This window comes from Geotrypetes seraphini, chromosome 4 (assembly GCF_902459505.1).
Source record: "Geotrypetes seraphini chromosome 4, aGeoSer1.1, whole genome shotgun sequence".
Classification (NCBI taxonomy): Eukaryota; Metazoa; Chordata; class Amphibia; order Gymnophiona; family Dermophiidae; genus Geotrypetes; species Geotrypetes seraphini.
This window is the reverse complement of record NC_047087.1, coordinates 21,738,923-21,762,177: the sequence shown is the minus strand read 5'-3', so window position 1 is coordinate 21,762,177 and position 23,255 is coordinate 21,738,923. Positions and strand designations below refer to the sequence as shown.

The following is a 23,255-nucleotide window of genomic DNA, read 5'->3' as shown; positions in this document are numbered from 1 at the left end:
ATTTTTAAATTATATAACTTTGTTTTTATTAAAAAAAATTTTTAATCTTGTACTTCGCTTAGAAACACGCGATAAACGATCAAATCAAATTTTAATAAAACTTGAAAACGGGACATTTTCTAAGCAAAGGTGATCTCCAACGCTCGAACAAGTAGAGGGGCTTTAATGCCCACGCTAACTAAAATGTGATAAGCAAAGGATATATAACATCCATAACATGCACACACTTTTTATAAAAGCATACGCCAGTCGTAGGACAGAACAGTTATGTCTGAATAATTTTACTTTTATGGCCATCTTTCAAAGAGCAACTTTCATGAGAGAAAACAGAAAAGGTTTATTGGCTGGGAAGGTGCACGACACAATTTAGTTATCGCATGCCCAGTTTCTCCCCTGCTTAAGTGATGTCAGCTCATCCTGGCCCCTTGACGGGAAGCAGAGGAGAACAGCCACCTTCAGCACTTGCCCGATAAATAAACCTTTACTTTATCTTGCTGTGGTAGCTGCCCTTGAAAGAGATCAACGATTATTCAAGACAATAAAGGCTTCACCAGACACTCAGTTTAAGATCTCCTCCGCACAATGTGGAGTTTAAAACCTTTTTCTTCCCTTCCAGAGGGGGAGTTTTGTAGGAGTCTAGAAGCAAAACTGGCATGTGGCATAAGCCTTCAAGGATATCCAATGAAGTTGATTGTTGTGCTCGAAAGCTTGTGCTCCAATAAGTCACGGTGCTGATTTTGCTACTTCAGTCTAACTCGGTACTCCCTCTGACAGTGTAATCACCATGGAAGGCACCAGATTCTGTCAAACAAAGCTGAAATCCTTAATGCATCCGATGGAGGTGGACCCTTGACCCCGAAGGCCTGCGCTTCGATACATCTATTAGCTTAAGTGCCACCAGCCTCTGCATTGTTTTTTTGGTCCAGTTTCTTGGTCATTACCGCTTTCCTCGTCATCAGCTATTGCACTTTGGTCTCTCTTTTTTGCATATTTTTTCCGGATTGATCCCACTAGGGTTTCATACCTGCAGAGTTTAGAAGGAAAACAATAAATATCAAACCTAAATTGGGTGAAGCAGTTTAGTTAATAAGACCTGATGTGCCAAGGCTTTTCTTCCACTTTTGTGTCTACGGGGGACTCTTAGTGAAGTAGATTCTACCTCCCACTTTGGTAAGTGAAAGGACACACAAAACATGTTAGTTATACAGTGTTCCTGTGCGAATTCGCGGACTGCTCCGACCGCCTCGTCCTGTAGTAAAGTCGGGCTACACCAATCAGGACCTGCATGTCAAAGCAGCTGACTTTACTACACGAGGTGGTCAGAGCAGACCGCGAGTGATTTTCTTTACCCGCCAGCGCTCCAGCTGCCCTGTCCTGCCTCCCCTGCCTTTTGACAGGCGAAAAACTGCATTTGCGATTTTTCAAAATGTGCGGGAGCTCCTAGAACAGAACCCCTGCAAATTTTGGGGGGAGTACTGTATATGTACAAGATATAGACAAATCTATGTATGTGTTTGTAGATGTATTACGTTACACGCACTGTGGGGCAAATTCTATAAGAAGCGCCCAAAAGTTAGGTGCCGAAATAGGCATTGTTCAGCTTGATTCAAGTAAAACTGGGTGCTGTTTAGTGAATCGCGCTGGGCGGCACCTATTTTGGAGGCGCCCAATAAATAGGCCAGCTCTAGGCACATCTTCTTTCCCAAAGGACCCTTGGTCACAAGGGGGCACCCGCTCAAACTCAGAGGAGGGAAATTTAATGGTGACACCAGGAAGTATTTCTTCACAGAAAGGGTAGTAGATCACTGGAACAAGCAGGTGATCAAGGCCACCAGCATGCTTGACTTTAAGAATAATTGGGACATCCAGTGGGATCCCTACGAGGGTCGAGTTAAGGAACTAGGTCACTAGCACTCAGACTTAATGGGGTGGGTCAGTAGAGTGGGCAGACTTGATGGGCTATAGCCCTTTTCTGCCGTCATCTTTTTATGTTTCTAACTAAAAGTTAGGCGGCCATGCGAGCGCATAAGCACGCTTAAGAGCAGCGATTCTGTAGCAAGGAGCCTAACACGAAGCCACGCCCACCATGCATAGCGCCTATTTTTTTTGGAAGGCCACCTAAATTTTTAGAGGCGCCTTGTTACAGAATCGCGCTTTCTTGAGCTTGTTATTCAATTTAGATAGCCGCTTATCTAGTTGGCGCCTCCAAAATAGGTGCCTAACATTAGGCGCCGGTTACAGAATTTGGACTTATTTGAAGCGTGACAAGAGCATGTGGTGATCTGCACACAACTACTATTCCGTTCTTCCTGAATGTTAACATTTTTTCAATTCCAGTTCTTCAGACTTTCATACAGGAAATCATTCTTTCCCACAATACATACGCTTTATTCATTTATTCTAGTTATTCATATACCGCCTATTATCTAAGTGGTTTACATTCGGGTACTCAGTCATTTGTCCCTATCTGTCCCAATCTATCTAACATACCTGGTTTAAAAGTCACACAGCTTGGCTACCCGGAAAACCAGACATCCCTGGGACTGTTAAGAGCAAAATCTGACAGCAGCCCTGTTCTATCCGTAAGGAAGATCCAGCCCAAAGCGCTGCTCTCCCCATCCCCCCCAAAAAATAACTGTCATCTAATAAAGCTATTTTCCCCTCAGGAATGTAAATGAAATTGCAAAACACAATTCTCTTTTTCTCATGTCTATCCTCAAGCATGCAACATACCTCCTGGCCATTTCTTCGTCCGATATATCAGCTTCCATTTTCTCTTCCTCTTCCTCCTCTTCTGTTTTGTTCTTGTTGTTCATTGTTATCATTAACTTCTGAAAATAAAATCAAGAAAAGTCTCAAGAATTTATATACCGTTTAAAACTAAGCGATTTACATAATTTACATACATATTTAAAATAGACACATGATACAACAAATACATAATAAAATAGACATGTGATAAAATAAACATACAAACAATCCTCAGAGAGATAAACATAAAAAATCATGGCTAATTCATCAACTTTACCAGAAATGTCTAAAAAAAGGCATCAACAAATAACTGTGTCTTAAGTAATTTTCTAAACCTGCCCTTCGAATCTATCGAGCAATTGGACACTAGCCTACCATGGAGAGGCGCAGCAGTGAAGAAAAAAAAAAAAAGTGATCAGGCAGCCCAGAACTTAATTCATCCTTTCCAAATAACGGAGCAAGATCCTCCAGACATTAAAAAAGGGGACAAATCTTTCTTCAGGTATATTAGTGATAGGAAAAGGAACACAGACGGCATAGTACGCCTTAGAAGACCAGACGGAAACTATGCGGTGGCGGATTCTGAAAAAGCCGAAATACTAAATGAATATTTCTGCTCAGTCTTCACCTGTGAGGCACCGGGACACGGACCACAATTGAAGGCAAAACAAATTGCGGAAGACCCGTTTCAGAATTTTGAGTTCACACCTGAAGACGTCTACAGCGAGCTGACAAGGCTCAAGGAGAACAAGGCCATGGGACCGGACAATTTACACCCAAGAGTGCTTAGAGAATTGAGAGATGTTCTGGCGGAACAGTTGGCCGTGCTCTTCAATCTCTCACTAAGCACGGGGAAAGTTCCGTTGGACTGGAAAATAGCCAATGTCATTCCTCTGCATAAAAAGGGTTGCAAGGCTGAGGCTGTGAACTATAGACCGGTGAGTCTCACTTCAATAGTGTGTAAACTCATGGAAACACTAATTAAGCATAAATTAGACACGGTCTTGAATGAGGGGAATCTCCGGGACCCCAGTCAACATGGATTCATCAAGGGTAGATCCTGCCAGTCCAATCTTATCAGCTTCTTTGACTGGGTAACAAGAAGGCTGGACTCGGGAGAGTCCTTAGACGTCGTATACCTTGACTTCAGCAAGGCTTTTGACAGCGTTCCACACCGCAGACTGCTGAACAAGATTGAATCGATGGGGTTAGGAGTAACACTAACTGCATGGGTTAAAGATTGGCTAAGTGGCAGACTTCAGAGGGTGATGGTTAACGGTACCCTCTCTAAAACGTCGGAAGTGACCAGCGGAGTGCCGCAGGGCTCAGTCCTGGGTCAACTCCTCTTCAACTTATTCATTAGGGATTTGACTCAAGGGCTTCAAGGTAAGGTAACCTTATTCGCTGATGACGCCAAACTATGCAATATCGTAAACGGCTACAATCTACAGGACACTATGGAACAGGACCTCCGTACTTTAGAAAGTTGGTTCTCTATCTGGCAGCTGGGCTTTCAACGCCAAGAAATGTAAGATCATGCATCTCGGAAATGGAAATCCATGCAGAACTTACACCTTGAATGGAGAAACTTTTACCAAGACTACGGCAGAACGAGACTTGGGAGTGATCAGCAAGCAAGGCTTTCAGCTTTGTACGTGCTGAGCTCACAGCTCAGCATGGCTGTTTCCCGCTGCGACGCCGGACTTGTATTTAAGCTGCTTGCCTGCATCGCCAGAATTTAGGCCCATCCGCAGCATACGTCAACTAAAGTACAGGTATGTAAAACGAGAGGAGCGAGAACATGGTAAACAGAAGCAGGTATTTTACCTGTAAATCAGGCAAACTCTTATTGGAAATCAATAAAACCCAAAACAATGCAGAGGAGCTGTCAATGTACAGCGGCGCACGGATCCAATGAGTGAACTGAACATCAAATATGTCATACGTGAGCTTCATGAATAATTAAGGATCTTCGCAACACCTTTTCTTTTCCCGCACTTCAGTTATCGTAAAAAAACAGCAATTGTTCTTGATGTTTTATTTCCCTGAAAGTGCTGAAAAGTGGAAATGACAAAAATGAATGCTCTAGAGCAGAGCTGCCCAAGTCTGGTCCCGTGCTCTATGGCTGCAAGGCTCCTTACTCTGGGGCACCAGACCTCCCTCATACAAAGGCCGGGAATGCAGAATTGATTCCATTCTCGGTAGGGGATGCCGATCTATCTCTGCTCTTCCTCTTTTCTGCCCCCTCTGTCATCCCATCCATCATCCACCCTTCTTTCCCCCCTTTTAGCCCAGCATCTGCTTCATTTCTCTTTCTCCCCCTTCTATTCAGCGTCTGCTACATCTTTCTCTTTCCTCCCTTCCATCTCTATCCTCCCCCTCTCCTCCTTTCCATTCAATGTCTTCCTCCCCTCTCCTTTTCTTTACATCCATCATCTGTCTTTTTCTCTCTCCCCAGGCATTCCAGCTTGTCTTATCTTTCCCCTTTCATCCAGTGTGTCTGATCCCTCCCCCTTTCTATCTACAGTCTGTCTCCTCTCACCTCCTACATCCAGTATCTACCCCCTCCCACCTGAAACCTCAGCCGCCGCCAGACTGATGCAAAGCCTTCTTTCCGATGTCAGCTCTGACTTCGGGGGAAGACTTCTGGGTCGGCTACATATGGCGTGCTGCAGGCTGCCTCCAACCCCTGCTGTTATCTGGACTCAAATGAAGTGGTGGAAGGGAGTGCATTTTTGGACACAGAAGTCATGAACTGGGGAGAGAGGAAGGGAGGGAAAGAGATGCTGAAGTGGGGGAGGGAATAGAAAGGGAGAATTGGGTGTGGTTGTGTCAATGAGCGGAAAAGAGAGATGGTTGTGTACACACGGCAAATGGAAGAAAGAGGAGAATTTTTGGTTGTAGGGAGGGAGTTACAGAATATGATAGGGAAGAAAAAGATGAGAGTGAGAAATGTGGCAAGGGAACAATGGGACAGATTGAAAGGGATGCAAGAGGGAAGAATGTTAGACAGTGGTGAAGGGAATGGAGGGAGAGATGTGGCATGGTGCTGGAGAGGGGTGATATAAGGAGAAATGTTGGGCATGGGGCTGGTGGGCAGGCACGAAAGATGAGAAAGAAATAAATGCTGGACCATGGTAGGGGGAACCAATGGACAGCAACAGAAGAATTTACAGAAGATGGGAAAGTGGAAAAAAGAAACTGGGACCAACTTTATGGAAAAATAAGTCTCCAGACAACAAAGGTAAAAAACGGAATTTATTGACTAAAATATGTTAGTTTTGGGAAATGTATATGGCAGATGTCTTTGTTTTGTGTTCAAAAGAAAAGGATATGCATTTCTGGTTTTATTTCTACAGTGTTGAAGTACTTGCTGACCCTTGCTGTGACTTGTGGGGATCCCCAAGCACCGCCAGCAGAGGACCTCCTCTAGAGATGGCCAGAACTCCCCTCCACCAAGCGCAGCAGTCGCTGGCAGCATCCATGAGCCACTGAGGTGCCAGCATCTGTGACTCAGGGATGCTACTGCTGCCTGCCAAGCTTGGCAAAAGGGACCCCCGGCCAACTGCAAAGGAAGTCCTCAGCTGACAGCTTGTGGGTTCTCATCAGCTGAGTATTTATATTTTATATTTACATTAGAGGTTCTGGTAGAAACCCATTTACAAAGTATGTATTCTTCCCAATTAATATTTCTAAATTAATAAAGTCTCTTTGCTTATTTGTAAATGGGTCTCTACCAGAGCCTTTAATTCAGTAGCATAATTAAATAAAATAACTATTTCTGAAGTTTATAGGGAAGGGTGGGGACGGAGGGGATTCCTCGCAAGGACGGGTGGGGACAGAGGGGATTCCTCGCGGGGACGGGTGGGATTTTGGCGGGGACGGGTGGGATTTCTGTCCCCGCGCAACTCTCTAGTGCAGACATGAAGACTGCCACTCAAGTGGAGATGGCTTCATCTAAGGCACGGCAGATGATGGGTTGTATCAAGAGAAGTTTTGTCAACAGGAAGCTTGAGGTCATGATGCCATTATACAGAGCCATGGTGAGACCTCATCTAGAATACTGTGTGCAATTCTGGAGGCCACATTACCGTAAAGATGTGCTCAGAATTGAGTCGGTTCAGCGGATGGCCACCAGGATGGTCTCGGGGCTAAAGGGTCTCTTGTACGAAGAAAGACTGAACAAATTGGAGCTCTATACTCTCGAGGAGCGTAGGGAGAGGGGAGACATGATTGAGACATTTAAGTACATCACAGGACGGGTCGAGGTGGAAGATGATATTTCTTCTAAAAGGACCCTCGAACACAAGAGGACATCCGCTCAAACTCAGGGGAGGGAAGTTTCGTGGAGACGTCAGGAAGTACTTCTTCACGGAACGAGTGATAGAGCATTGGAACAAGCTTCCAGTACAGGTGATCGAGGCCCGCAGTATCCCAGACTTCAAGAATAAATGGGATACCTATGTGGGATCACTGCGAGGGTCATACCAATGAATAGGGTCGCTAGGATAAAGACTTAATAGAGCAGGTCAGTAGAGTTAAGGGGGCCAGTAGACTTAAAAGGGTGGGTCAATGGTATTGGCAGACTTGATGGGCTGTAGCCCTTATCTGCCGATATCTTTCTATGTTTCTAATCTGCAGAAAATCTGATCTTTGTGCTCTGAACCTGTCGTATGAAATACAGGCAATCTATCTCCCTGATTGACTTGGAAGCCGAGACCACTGTCGACAAGAAAGAAGATACAGTGCGGAGGAAAACACCCACATCTGTAAAACGGAAAAAAGGTTCTCTACACAAAAGAGCTGAAGCTCCAAAATACACCGTGCTAAGACAACGGTGACCAGAAAAACTGTTATGAAAGTCAGGTCCAGAAGAAATACATCCTATACAGGGGGAAAGGGAGCCTCACCAAGTCCCTGTAAAATGATGTTAAGAGTCCACAAAGGGAAAAGAAGACGCAAGGGAGGATGCGAATGAAGCGTCCCCCTCATACACCTGGTCAGATCTGAAAGAGCAGTAAGCGAACTAGCTCCTCTGTGTGCTCAAAAACACGCAAAGCCTACAACCAGGCCCCTGCCAGACTTCTGACTAAACCCTGCTGAGGAACACCAGGACTACCTAACTGGGAGCCTGCTCCGGCTTCACCTGATTCCTAGCACCCCCCTGTGAGAAAAGCCTAACAGGCTTTGGCAGAAGAAGCCAAAAAAGAGAGTACTTCGAGTGCAAAAGTATTGAGTTAACTACCTCCAAATAACCGCTCATCATCAAGGCTGAGCGCTCAAAGAGTCGTGCCGTAAGGGTTCTCCATGGACAGGGGCCCCCGACTGAGAAGATGTTGATGAAAAGGGAACCAGAGCTTCATGTCCCACTAAAGACATGGACTTCCAGAAAGCATTCGACAAAGTTCCGCATGAAAGACTTCTCAGGAAACTACAAAGCCATGGAATAGAGGGAGATATACAAAGGTGGATAGGCAAATGGCTGGAAAACAGGAAGCAGAGAGTGGGCAAAAATGGGAAGTTCTCAGACTGGGAGAAAGTGACTAGTGGTGTGCCCCAGGGCTCGGTACTTGGGCCGATTCTATTTAATATATATATCAATGACCTGGAAGGCGGAATATCCAGTGAGATCATTAAGTTTGCAGACGACACAAAGCTATGCCGGGAAATCAGATCGCAGGAAGATAGCGAGGAACTCCAGAGCGACTTGTATCAGCTAGAGAAATGGGCAGAGCAATGGCAGATGAAGTTCAACGTGGAGAAATGCAAAGTAATGCATTTAGGTAGTAAGAATAAGGAACACGAGTATAGAATGTCAGGAGCAACTCTGGGTAAGAGCGAACAAGAAAAGGACCTGGGTGTACTGATAGATAGGACCCTGAAGCCGTCGGCACAATGTGCGGCAGCGGCAAAGAAAGCAAACAGAATGTTGGGCATGATAAAGAAAGGAATCACGAGTAGATCGGAGAAAGTCATAATGCCGCTTTATAGAGCAATGGTCAGACCACACTTGGAATACTGTGTACAACATTGGTCTCCCAACCTAAAGAAGGATATAAAACTGCTGGAGAGGGTGCAGAGACGAGCAACGAAACTAATAAGAGGTATGGAGAAATTGGAATACGAGGAACGACTCAAGAAACTAGGATTGTTCTCCCTTGAGAAGAGGAGGCTGCGAGGGGACATGATAGAGACGTTCAAAATACTGAAAGACATCGATAAAATAGAGCAGAAAAACAAATTATTTACATTGTCCAATGTGACACGGACAAGAGGACATGGTTTGAAACTAAGGGGTGACAAGTCCAGGACAAATGTCAGGAAGTTCTGCTTTACGCAGCGAGTGGTGGACGCATGGAATGCTCTTCCACAGGAGGTTATTAAGGAATCCACTGTGCTAGGATTCAAAGGCAAATTAGATGCACATCTCCTTATGAGAGGCATAGAGGGATATGGGTGATTAGAACAATCAGGTGTATACCTGACTGGGCCTCCGCGTGTGCGGATCGCCGGACTCGATGGACCATGGGTCTGATCCGGAGATGGCAATTCTTATGTTCTTAACAGCATACCACGGGCAGCGAGGCCAATCCGGAGTTACTAAAGACACCAAGACAGGATGTGTCGCTGTCCGGCAGATGACCCGACCAACCAGAGGCCCTGGAGGGATCATTATACAGGAACTGTGAGCCAGCCAGAGCCAAACCAAGGCAACCGGCCCTAGCTTCCATGCTGCTTGTCGACCGAAAAGGCACACGGCCTTCTAGATCTCTGGTGAATCCAACAAGACCCACCAGAGCTAATCCCAGTTCTCCAACAGTAGACCACCGGGGAGGGGTCTCAAGGCACTGAAGCCCCCGAGAAACGAAGTTTAAGTGAAAAAATAAGAAACAGACGCAGAGCAACAGCAAAAGACTTCTGCTCAGACTGCTTGCAGAAACTGAACCTAATTCTAACACTAGCGGGAGTGCAGCATGTGTTCTGGAAAGATGTGGATATCTGCAACACCCGGACTACGGGTTGGAATTGAACATCTAGCGTATGGAATCTGGAAGGGACGTAACAGAATAATCGATTAAGAATAGGTCACACTGACTGTGAGCCAGCCAAAGCCAAGGTACTAGGTCATTAGCACTCAGACCTAATGGGGTGGGTCAGTAGAGTGGGCAGACTTGATGGGCTGTAGCCCTTTTCTGCTGTCATCTTTCTATGTTTCTATGACTGATCTGCGACAGCAAGGTTGAAAAAAAAGAAAAATTAAGCCAGTTCATTGAAGCCATGCAATTGGACTAGTCCACTAGGAGCAGCATTTTGGTGCATTATATTTTGTTCAGCAGAGTGCTCTGAGTTAACTGTAGGAAAAGGTGCTTCTTAAGAGCTGCACTGCCTTTCTTGTTAGTGGACGCAGTGAGTTGCATAACCATAACCATCTTCTCTCATTTTATCTTTATTGGCCTATAAGGTATCTAAGCAGTTTATATCGAGAACAAAGAAAAAAATCAACAATTTATATAGGTCAATAACAAAAAGATAATGCATACAAACACACACACATACATATCACATTTGCATACCGCAAAACCTTGCAGGTCTATGCGGTTTAACAAACTAAGAAGACTGAACGATCTCAGTGATTAACAAGTCAATTTGCTGGGAATTTAGCAAATAAACTTGATTTTAACAATTTTCTAAAATGCATACAAGATGAAGAAAGAGATAATAGTCCGTGAAACTCTGTATCCCAACTAGCTGCTTGGTAAGACAGTAATCTCTGTAAAAATTTCTTATATGAGCAACCACGGGCAGAGGGGGAAAGCAAACAATGCAGTGGCTCATTAAGCAACTGGAATTGATGAATGCAAATTGATCAACTAAATAACTGGGTGTGTAACCATGCAAGGCCTTATAAAATACGTGGTTCCAAACTTGAAAAACACCCTAGAGCCTCTACTGGCAACCAATCAAGTTCTTTATAAGGTGCAACATGATCTGTTTTCTTCAGATTAAATAACATGGGTTTCATGGTTTGGCTGTGTTCGGATTAGGTACCGAATAACTGTGAAAACAAACGAGTTTTGAGAATTCTCTTGAATTCCTGCAGGGTGGGCAGATTCCTGATGTGCAAGGAAGGTCGTTCCAGAGTTTGGGACCAACATAGCAGAAGGCAGAGGGCCGGGAAGAAGAGAGACTGATATCGGACAGGGGAGGGAGTGCAAGTAGGTTGTTTTCAGCAGAGCATAGAGAATGGTGGAGGAGGTAGGGAATGATCAATCTACTAGGACGGGGGCAGTAGATGATTTGTAGATCAGTGTTACTAGTTTGAAGGTGTTGCAACCGGATAGGGGGAGCCAATGTTCCCAAGTAAAGGAGTGATGTGGTCAAAACAGTATACAGAATGAAGGAGTTTGACTGCTGTAGATTGAACGAGTTGTAGCCTTTTGAGGAAAGTTAGAGGGAGTCTAGCATATAAGGAGTTACAGTACTCTATCAAAGAGATAACAGAATGTAGAAGGACTGGGGATAAGAGAGGTTGTACGGATCTGATGTGCTATAATGCAAAAAAAGGGAGGATCGGATGACTGTGTTGATTTATGGTTTGAAGCCAAGTTTATGGTCCTGTCAGAAAACTTGAGTGGATGGCCAGCAACTAATGGGTGTGTATGTGTGGGGAGTTTGACTGAGTAAAAGAGAAAAGCAGATACATTCGCATTTGGAGGGATTTAAGGCAAAAAGGCTTTCTTTAAGCCCTAGAGAAACATGGGAGAGGCAGTCAGTTTACTTGAGGAATTTGTGGGATCTGAGAACCGACAGAAAAATCTGTATGTCATCGCCATAGCAGAAAAGGAGGCCTCCATGGTCTTGAATTACAGGCCCTGTGCCTGCTTCCCGTTTTACACAAGAGTGGCAAGGAGCGTACGACAGCCAGCAGAACATATTTAACTGTCAAAACCTCCTCCCTTCAATAATCCACTAGTACTAAAGCTATCAGTTTGCACCAGGAACCTTCCCTAAACTGAAGTGCTGCACGGATGTATCCCTGGTTCTAATTCACCTTCAGCCTTCATTGGGTGGTTACATACCCGGGAGCAAAAAAACACCTATACTGCAGAATCAGGGGATTAACTTGTATTTTTTTGCCCAAAGTATCTCATCAAGGTAAAATATACAAGAAATTAATTCTACGAGTCCAGCCTGACAAAAATGATAGCTGAACATAAACAAATCCAAAGGAACAACTCTCTATAATGAATACAAGATCAGAAAAAAAAAAATCATTTGACCTTCTTTCAGAACTCTGCTGGGTTGTCCTTTTCTTGTAAGGACATCCTTACATCTACACTGCAAAGAAAATATTAAAGCTCCTATGATTCTTACGGATAAAAAAATTGACAGCTTTGCTGATTTGGTTCTTGCCACAGTTACTACCCCAGGGCAACAAGTAGTCAGCATGCATATTTATGATACTACAAATGAAATCACTTTGTAGAGCTGTAACGAAGGGCTTAGAGAAGATTTTCAAGTCACACGATGGTCCAATACTACTAAAATTACTTATTTCTATAGTGCTACCAGATGCATATAACACTGAACATTAAACATGCAAGAGATGGTCTCTGTTTGAAAGAGCTTACAATCTAATTATAACAGACACAGCGGACAAAAAGGTGAATCAATATAATAACAAAGATTCAAATGAATTTTTTTTTCTATTATACTATATAGATACAAAAGTTGGACGATGAAAAGGCAGGTCAGAAAGAGTTGTGGTGTGGTGTTGGAGATGACTATTACAAATATGGACAGCAAGAAAAATCAAACGGATGGGTCTATGACCAATAAAACCTAAATTCTCACTAGACATTTCAGTCTAGCCATATAAGCTTCAAAGTGTATTTAACAAAATACCTCAACTTCTGGATTAAAACCCTTGAAGGACATTCTGCCATAAACCAGGTCTTCGCAAAGTACAAAACTTCTTTCTTCTATGATTAAAGACCTTGAGGAGAGAGGAAATAACAACAAAAATAAGCATGTTAAAAATAAAAAGTTCAGATTACTAGATGCAATAAACTGACTGCAAAATCTCAGCTCATTCTAGAAAAAGTGTTAAGAGGAATCAGGGAAAGAGGAGCTGAAGAATGTATTGCAAAATGGCTCCTAGCCCCTCTTAAGGCTCACCTTCACTGTCCTAATTCAAATCAGTTTAGCCACTTGAGCTTGATAAATGGGAAAGAGTAGGTAAATGAAAACAAAGCAAGTTATTTCATATCCTAAATGCCAAGAAATGGCTTCATTAGCTTTACAAGCACTGTCTTCAAATCTGAAAATTAACTGCTTTCACATGACTGTATGCTAGCCTCTCATATACATGCTCACTGTGGGCACCCCAAAGAGCTGACATTGAACAGGGTCTCAAGGAGCCCAAAGTTGGCAAGCACTGAATTGATGGCTCTCGTTCCACCTCTAATCAAATCTTTGCTTGGCTGCCATGGCCATAAGATTCTTGAGGGGTGTTCCAATTCTCAAGGGGTGTTTCATCTTCTTCTTACCCATACTGAGTTGGTATGTGAAGGCATAGGATGAAGTTAAGAGGTGATAGGCTCAGGAGTAATCTAAGGAAATACATTTTAACAGAAAGGGTGGTAGATGTGTGGAATATTTCCCAGTAGAGGTTGTGGCGGCACAAGACAGGCATGTGGGAGGGAGAGCAGGAGATAGTGAATCCTGTAAATGGGCAGAATGGATGGGCCATTTGGCCTTTATCTGACGTAAGGTTTCTATGATAAAATCATGGTTGTTTGCTAAACATTTTCTTTAAAGTCTATATTTCTTTGTTGATTATTTAGGTTTCTTTCCCCCATAGTATGTGAAGGGACACGTATCATGAACCTTGATAATTTTCCTTAGGCATTTGTTGTTTAAAGTTGTAAGAAAACCAGGCCCTGTTTGTCTTTCCTTCTTTGACATGTATGTTTAAACAGAGATGTTGTGAAGTGAATTCAATTGTTTTGTTAAGCCGTATTTACAGACAGATTTAGATTAGGGGCTCTGCTGGTTAAGGCTTTTTCTGACCCTCTGTGGACTTCAATCTCCAGATAGGAAAAATGCTGATGTGTTTGAAGTTTCATGTGACCTGTGTCCATATATGGTTTGTGTTTACGTCACATGCCGACAAACCTGATTCATATAAAAGATGTGAAACTCATAATAAAATTTGGACATGTTTTGGAAGACGATTTCTGGTCTTTAAGATATGTCCCCAGGTACCTGACTTCCAAATGACAGAGACAGAGAAAGTATGGGGCAGGAATTGGAACCAAAATCCTTTTCAGTTGGGGGCACGTCCGCGATGGACAGATGATATCACCAATATTTTCTGAGTATTTCTGAATTTTTTCTGTTCTTTAATACTCACTAGGTAGTGGTGACCTGTACCCACCCTTTATTTTAAGTTCAAGCTTTGGGTTCTATTATGGAGTTTTTTTGGGAAAAATCTCGGGGTACTTTCGGTAAGCGCCCCTCGTAAATATAAGCAGCTGCCATTCTTTCGGGAAGAATGAAATTATTTATAGAACCCCCCTGCCCACTCTGTCATTTGTAAGGTTAAAACTTTTATAGAGTATAAGATTTTATTGTCTTTTATTACTGTACCTCGCTTATAAGGTAAGATAAGCGAATATTGGTTACTCCTAGACAAATGAGACTTGTACGGCTGTGTGTATGTATGACATTTTTTCCTTCAGCTCACATCTTTCTGTGTCACCAATCTTTAATACTGAGGTAGGACGTGCTGTTATGTGGAATGAATTGAAAGCGCTGTTTGAATCAGTCTAAGATCTTTCCCTTGTAGTTTGTACACAAGCACTATTTCTTGTCTTCCTTTTGATCCTGACTAATTTTGTGCGTTTCTTCTACGGCTGCTTCCTTTGTGTTCTGTGCTGGATCATAAACAAAAAGAAACAAGAAAAAGAAAAAATTCCGTTTTAAAGGTTTTCTTTCTTGTGCAGAGCAAAGCTAATCTGTTCTTTGCTTTCATTATCAGGATCCGTGTATGAATGTTTTTGTCCCTTCCCCCAGACTTCTCTGTTTGGGTTTCCACTGACCCCCTATAGTGTTTCTTTGAAGTTATTCATTCTTGTTTTTATCAAGCAGTAAGGTGAGATTCCACTGCTTGTCTCTTGACTTTTCTCCGGCATTATCAAAACCACCATCTCTTCTTATAATACGCCCATCGCTCTTGTTGTCAAAGCTGATGGCATTCCCCGTTTCGTCCTAGATTTTAGGGCTGTTAGTGTTTTGGTAATTCTCATTGCACTTATGTTTCTTCCACCATTCCACCGGCAGCCAATTATTTTTTTTCTGTCATTGTCCTAAAGAATGTTTTATTTTAGTCCCTGTTGGTGAGGCTTTTCAGCTCTTTTTTTGCCTTCACCTTTAAGCAACAGTATACCTAGTGTGGAATGTCCTTCGGGCTATTCTACAAGTCATGCACTGCCCCTCATGGTCCTATTCTCATTTTGTACAACTTTTTGTGTTCCATAATTCAGGAGACCTGTCAGGCTGATAGTTTGCACCTTTTATAATGGTTGTCTGTGTGTGGTCACAAGGTGTCATGAAATAAACTGCACTGGTGTAAATCTGAAGTGAAATACCTGGGTTTTGTCCTGTCTCATGGTCAGAGGAAAATCTGCACTTTCTGCATTGCTGCTGTTCTGGGTCTGCCCCACCCAGCTACCAAGAAAGACATGCTTACTTTTCTTGCTATGATTGGTCACTGCCGCCAATGGATCTCTGCTTGTTCCTTCTATGACCAGATTTTGAGACAGACCCTGGTTTCTGAAATGACTGCTCTTTTCAGATGGACTTATGAAATGTTGGACATTTAAGATGTGCTTTGGTTTCTAGCTCAAGTTTGGGTTTTCCTGCTTATGCCCACATGTTTTATCTCTTTGTTTGGGACTATTGTAACACCATGAAGGGAGAACATGGCGGTAAGTTACGCTCTGTTGCCTTTTTTTTTTATAGTCACTCCTGTTCAAGAAAGCCCTGGCTGCTTGTGCTATGGTGGTAGAGATGGTTACTTCTCTGACCCTAGGTCACCCCATTACCCTTCATACTTTTCACAATGTACAAGCCCTTCTTTTAAATGGGCTTTTGGGTCTCATGGGTGAACAGGATTCTCTTCCTCTCTTTTTTCACAGCTTCCTCTGAATTTGATGCCTGGCATTTGGCAGGTGCCCAAAGCCGCCCTTTTAGACGGACTTTGGTGCAAAGAGGGGAAACCCTGGATACCAGCTGCTAGCTCCCCCTTATTCATTGCCCAATATCATGGTATTGGTTATCGTAGTGCTCGCTCGACATTTTAACTTCTTGCTAGTGATATTTTCATTCTTGACCTTTTGCTCCTTGATACATATATATATATATAGCTCAATAATTACAACTGACACGGTTGTGAATTGAAAATAAATTGGAAAATACAATTCCTTTCTATTGTTTTAGCTGAAATTAGGATGTTGCTAATTTAAAATGTTTTTTCCGGATTTATACATAGCCATCCCAGATCCGTTTTGGCACAGATATTTCTAATGTTTTCCATGGGTCCTCTTTATCACTGCAGAGATAGAGACGCTCCAAAGAGACATTAGCTTTATGCCTTTTTCCAAATATGAGATGGTTATGATATACATTATTTGTAGTTTTGTTTTTTTTATATCAATGTGTTTATTTGCAGAGTTAAATTCAGCCCTGCACACTTGACAGATGGAGTAATAGCTCCACGCTTAAAACTTTATGTTTTGTCTGTGTCATGTCTACTTGTTTTAGTTTAGTGGGTACCCCAGGATACATAACATTGGCCACTTCTAGAGCTCTTTTTCCACTTCTTACTAGCCTAACTGCGCAATGTTCTTTTACTTATAGCTTTTATATTCTGAATATAGTTTAGTTAAGGGTTATATGTTTAAGAAAAAGTTTTACTTTATACAGCGTTTATTTCGTGGTGTTCCCTACATATGATCCATACATTTCTGAATACATTCAGTACATCAGTATGGTCTCTCTGAGGTGCATAATAGTTATATGCAGCACGCAAAAACATATCCTTTTGGATTGTTCAATTAAGAACCTTAAGTAACTGAGTATTGTCTCTCTTTTGCCATAGCTATATCAAATACATGAATTGGTATTGTTACATGTTGCCACATTCAGTACAGGCAACATGGTTTCTCTTGTTTTCTATCTCTTATTTGGATCACATTGGAGTACAGCTGCTGAATGATATTTGGAATGCTTTTCAAGCATCTCTTTTCAAGTATCTCTTTCTGTATGCACAGACATCTGGCTGCTCTCCCTTTGAGATTCTCACGGGATGACCTTTCCCCGCCCCATGGGTAGATTTTCCCTTGATACAGGAGAAATACGTCCAAAAGCTAATTGAAATATTAGGGTTTGTTCAAAGAAACGTGTCTTGCACTTCTCCTTTCTCTCCACAGATTCCTACCCATTTTTTCCAGCCTGGTGATTGTCCAGAAGCTTTCCAAGGATCGGAAGCAGACGGATTTCCCCTTTGGCCTTCCCACTACTGTGATCGCTGTGACCAGGCCCGCTGCACTCACTGAGGAGTTTCCTGTTTGGATCCACGCAAGTCGCTTGAAGAGGGTTAACCTAAAACCCCAGAAGCAAGTCTTCCCTGCGCAGATTTCACCTCCTCCAGTGTAACAACATGATGATTTCATTGCAGCATTCTACCAACTTTATCATTCTCTTACTGGCAACGCTGCTGCTAGTTTTTCTCCCTGTATGGATCATTTCTAACTGGGTCTACAGGGATGATGTGTTCTGGGTCCACGACACTTTCTGCCCATACCCATTTGTAAATGACACTCCTGCTGTAAACAGCACCCCCGACACCTCTTTGCGAACACAACGTCAAGCTGGACTACTCCCTCGCAAAGGCTGTCCTTCAATTGGAATCCAGAAAAGACTGATAGTATGCTACCCTTTGGTATAATTCCAGCAGTGTGCAAGTTGCCACCTTCTCCTTTGAGTATTGTGACATTGCGGACTGTTCATCAATTGATATCCCAAGGCTGTGCCATTGGTCCTCAGAAATTCCTAAAACTAAGGACATATATATATATATGTTACTGACTCACGTTGGGGGTTAAGTGTGCATTCTGGGGAGTGGTAGGGTGGAATATTGATACTGACTGGGCTTATAAACTAGAAAATACTCTGAAAAACAGTGGACCAAAATGGTAAATCACTGCTTACTTGTATGACCTTTCATAAGGTTGGACACTGTTATAGGAAAAGTGTTCCTGTACAAATTATTAAGCTTTCTCTTACTATTGACAACCCTAGACCTACTGATGAAGGTATGTACATTATGGACATGTGGTTTAAGGGTGGGTCTAGCTATCCGACCCATCAGTTTTCTTATGGGATCTATCTACCTCCACTCATCCTCTCCCGCCATTTTGTGGGGGCCCCCAAAAAAAAATACTAACCCACTGGCCCCTACATTCAATAAACTTACTGACATGATGGCTATTGCCAATCCCACTTTTGAAGATATTGTGGCTGTTAAGGTAGGGTTTTCAGAACGTAACCTTTGGTTAGAATGGATGAAATTCACTGCTGATCAACATAATAAGAGTAATTGTTACATATGTGCTCAAGCTAGACCCCATCTAGGAACCGTACATCTGGACCTCCCTCCTGGTATCCAACCATGCTTTTTTGGGTTATTTACCAATATCTCCTCTAATTTTACCTATCCCCTTTGTGCACTGCAGTGTTCTAAATACCCTTTGTTGCCAAGACAACAAAAGCTTGATATTGCCGTTACCATCTATAAGGGCAATTACACATGTCATGTTTCTAATCTGACACAGGGTAGTTTTGTAGGTAATTTACCCCCAGGTTATTGTTCTGTCTTGGCTCATAGGTATGCCCCATTGTTGCTGCATCAGATTTGATATTTACTGGCTTTATGAGACTTTTGGCTCCCTGTTAAGCTACCCAGCCAGTGGATAGGCCAGTGCACTTTAGTTAAGGTTACTATGCTTCTGCATATTCTTTCTGAAAGGCATCCTTCCTATTCACATGGTTTTTCCTCTTTTCTGTCTTGATATAAATCTGATCACATGTATACATAGATGCTATAGGGGTCCCAAGAAGGGTCCCAGATGAATTTAAGGCCCGAGCTCAGGTTAAGGCTGGGTTTGAGTTCCTTATTCCCTTTATTACTATTAATAAGAATGTTGATCGGATTAGTTAAAATTATTATAATCAGCAACGCTTTGTGAACTATTCTAGGGACGCCTTGCAAGGTATTACTGATCAATTAGGCTCCACTTCTCAGATGGTTCTCAAAATCATATGGCCCTAGATATGATTCTAGCTGAGAATTCTGTTAAATTCTCCTCAGTATTTTATGCTGTTGTACTTTTCTTTCTGACAATATAGGTCCTCCTATGGACATTCAGAAATTAGCAGACCTCTTTGCTGAGCTTAAATGTAACTCTGATTTATCTAATTCTTGGGATCAACACTTTAGTTGAATGCAGGGTTGGGTAAAAGACCTTTTTATTGTTATAATCTCTTATTATTTGCACTCTTGTCTTGACTGCTCATGTACTGTGTTATTCGTATTACAGCTCCTAAAAAACCCCTCCTTGAGAGACATATCTAGAGTATCACTCCCTTCCAGCTCATGCTGTGTATTTATGACGTCATTTTCATGACGTAAGAGGGGATTTGAAGGGACACGTATCATGAACCTTGATAATTTTCCTTAGGCATTTGTTGTTTAAAGTTGTAAGAAAACCAGGCCCTGTTTGTCTTTCCTTCTTTGACATGTATGTTTAAACAGAGATGTTGTGAAGTGAATTCAATTGTTTTGTTAAGCCGTATTTACAGACAGATTTAGATTAGGGGCTCTGCTGGTTAAGGCTTTTTCTGACCCTCTGTGGACTTCAATCTCCAGATAGGAAAAATGCTGATGTGTTTGAAGTTTCATGTGACCTGTGTCCATATATGGTTTGTGTTTACGTCACATGCCGTCACATGCTGACAAACCTGATTCATATAAAAGATGTGAAACTCATAATAAAATTTGGACATGTTTTGGAAGACGATTTCTGGTCTTTAAGATATGTCCCCAGGTACCTGACTTCCAAATGACAGAGACAGAGAAAGTATGGGGCAGGAATTGGAACCAAAATCCTTTTCAGTATGGAGTTATTTGGGGGTTTTATAAAATGTTAATGTATCTTGATGTTCAATAATTATGCATTTTCTTATGATGTAAACCATTCTGAGCCTCTGAGTTTGATATCGTATATAAGAATAATTAATGAATTTTTATAATACTTTGTGATTATGATCCTGTAATTCAATATTATTGCTGAAAAGAGCTTCATAGCTTTTTTTTAGATTAGGCGATATAAAACAAGTTGTAAACTGCACACTTATGCTGGCTTTTATGAAACTGCAGTAGAGGGTTTTACTGTTGGGTAAATGCTCATTCAATTCCTATCAGCATTGCAGCATTTACCTCACCAGCCCGCAGTTTCATAACAGGAGCCCTTAGTGTGATAAAATACACATCCTCCTGCATATTAGGGGCAAAGCCGGACTACAAATATAAAATAATTGCGAATAACTTAAGGGCCAACTCTGACCCACCCGCACCTCCCCACTGTACTTACTTTTTAAAGCGTGGTAGTCTTGCGGTGAAGCAGGGCAGGAGTGATCTTCCTATGCTCATGCAGAGCCAGGAACAAAAATGGCTGCCATGAGTTCCGTGGGACCACAGGAACTCATGGCAGCCATTTTTGTTTCCAGTTCTGCACAGGGCAGGAGCGTAGGAAGATCGCTCCTGACCTGCTTCACTTACAAACACAAAGAGTTAAAGTACGATTTGAACCTGGGTCTCTTGGTTTACAGTCCACAGCAGAAACCAAATCAGGATTCGGACATTTCAAGCAAATGGACATCCACATGCTTTGAAGTTGGAGAATGACATGGGGAATTTTTCCCCTGTCCCCTCAGGAACTCATTTCCCCCTTCCATCCCCATGAATTTCGTTGCTATCCCTGTCCCATTCCTGTAAGCTCTTCCTTGAACGCACAAGCCTCAAACACTTATGATATTAAAGTGTTTGAGACTTGTGCAGATAAGGACATCGCTTACAGGAATGGGGCAGGGACAGGAAAAGAACTCTCTGGGATGGGAAAATGAGTTCACGCAGGGACGGGGAAAAATTTGTCCCTGTATCATTCTTTTCTTTGAACTTGAGTGCCATTGTAAAGGAGGTGTTCTTAGGGTATCAGGGTGTGGGTGTCTGTATGTCTCTCTTGACATATAAACATTCTGGCACCTCCCCCTTAACCACCTGAGCCTTTACCATCCTCTCCATCTCTTTCCCCTCTCTCTGTACTGTCACCTCCCCCTTGCACTCCCACTCCCTTTTCTCCAATCCCCTCCCTTTAGGAGCTCTCCCCCTCACACATATTCATCTTCTCTCTTCTTTCCCCTGTCCACTATCAACCTCCTCCCTCCCCAAAACTTCTAAACTCTATTCTAAGCCTTAAACTATAGGGACGACCTGCAGATCTGTCAGGGGCTCTGCTGATGCAGCCTCTTCTTCCTGAGGGCAGGATACGAGCTCCCCAAAGCAGGCTCCACTCCTTATTACCGCAGCTTCAATCTCTCTCTCTTGGTCTTCCTCTTCCCAGGGCAACTTCCACTCTGCATCACTGCAGTCTCTCCCTCTTCTTCTGCTGGTGGAAGTTGGGCTCCTCACTGGCACACTTAACTTTACACCGTCTTTCATGGAACACATATTTACTAACTTATGCATACAGACGAACTGACATATGGATCCTTCCCAATATGTGATACTCCTAGAGCAAAATGTGCATAAAGATGAGAAATGCGAGGAAAAAAACCATCTTTCTCCTACATATATAGCTTTCATGGAATGTGACATCAGACTCACTCCTTTTCCTTCAGCTCTGGCAGATCGAGATACCAGTGTTCATCGCTGATTATCTTCTTTTCCTCCTCCGCCAGTTGCTTCTTGGTTTCTGCATCTAAGCCTCGCTGCATAAACTGGGGGGGGGGGGGGGGGGGGGGGGGGGGGGGGGGGGGGGGGAAAGAAGAGGTGAAGTTACTCATCGTTAAATATACCGAGAACTTTTCCTCCCAAAGTAGACTGTGCCCTTGGTCAACAAATATCACCATCTGGTCCCCGTCAGCCTCCTCCACATGGCTATTAATAGACAAATAGACTGCAAAGGGGGCTCAGCCAAGCACCCCCTCCTCGTACCTTCATCCGCAACAGGTTCTTGGACAGTTTACTTTTCACGTCGGTAGCCATGTTTTGTTTTAAATCTACGCGTGAGACGAGGCCCAGCGGCGAAACGTCAGCGATCTCCCAACCGCACCGCTTCCTACCCTCCTGTTCGCAGAAAAGCGCGCCGGGGAAGAAAACGCAGGCGCACGCGCGTGCTCGCCGCAATGGCAACTGGGAAGGGCACTGGTCGATGAGGTCACCAGGGAGGACGGCCTCCCCGGAAGAAAAGGAAGCCGGCGCGCGCCGAGACGCAGGCTGCGCATGTCGCTGCTGGAAAACGTCGAGAAGGCGAAAGGAAAAAGCAATTGCGTTCGGAGGGGGGGAGGGGGATGAGTGGCGGAGTTAGAACGCCAGCGTTACAGATCAGCCAAATTGCCCGTTCCAGTAGGGAGACACTTTTTTATTTAAACCAATCCTGGATTGCTGTCAAGCTCATTCTGGTGCATTCTGGGAACTCCAGCCTTATGGATACCATATGGCTCCAGAAAAATGAGGATGGATTGAGATATCTGGGCATAACTTCCATTGCTTAACCACTCAAACCCCCCCCCCCCCCACACACACACACACATAACCCCCTCCCATTTTGCTTCCAGCTCTGCCCTGCACAGTTCCATCTCTAGCCCCGTCCCCAGAAAGCCTCCTCTCTTTGCCAGGAGCTCCCACCAGTCTAGAGGGCCTGGAGAATGCTCAGATGGGTGTGATGTCTTCCATGCATACTTAGAGGCTCTTCAGATGTGGCCAGAGCTTGTAGAGGCTTTCCAAAACCTGGACAAATGTCAGGTTTTGGAAATTCTGTCTGAGTATTCCCGGACATCTGGTAACCCTACTCTCTCACACAGTGATCTTCCCCTGCCTGGAATCTGTGAGCTCTGCCTTAGCATTATCTCCAGCCCAGCCAAATTGGGGAGTGAATGTCCCCCCCCCCCCCAACTAGGGTTACCAAATTTTCCAAAAGGAAAATCCAGACCCCTAGACCCACCCCCAGGCCTGCCCAGTTCACACCTTGATTTGACCCCCCCCCCTGCCTCCATCCCACAAGTACCCTGGTAGTCTAGTGGACCCCTCTTTCCTCATTTTCTCCCCCAACAAGACTTCCTTATATCTAACACACAAAGGCCTTGAGTCTATAAAGTCC

At 43.4% G+C, this 23,255-nt stretch overlaps 1 protein-coding gene across 1 annotated transcript; it reads right to left on the bottom strand.

The window, feature by feature from the left end:
- Positions 1-339: 339 nt before the first annotated feature.
- Positions 340-22,321, bottom strand: MPHOSPH6 (M-phase phosphoprotein 6). The gene is made up of 5 exons (XM_033940082.1): positions 22,091-22,321; positions 21,761-21,873; positions 12,658-12,748; positions 2,734-2,831; positions 340-1,024 (listed from the first exon to the last, which is right to left on the bottom strand). The coding sequence occupies exons 1-5, from the start codon at positions 22,139-22,141 to the stop codon at positions 883-885; spliced, it is 495 nt and encodes a 164-aa protein (XP_033795973.1). The 5' UTR covers positions 22,142-22,321; the 3' UTR covers positions 340-882.
- Between the last annotated feature and the right edge of the window lie 934 nt (positions 22,322-23,255).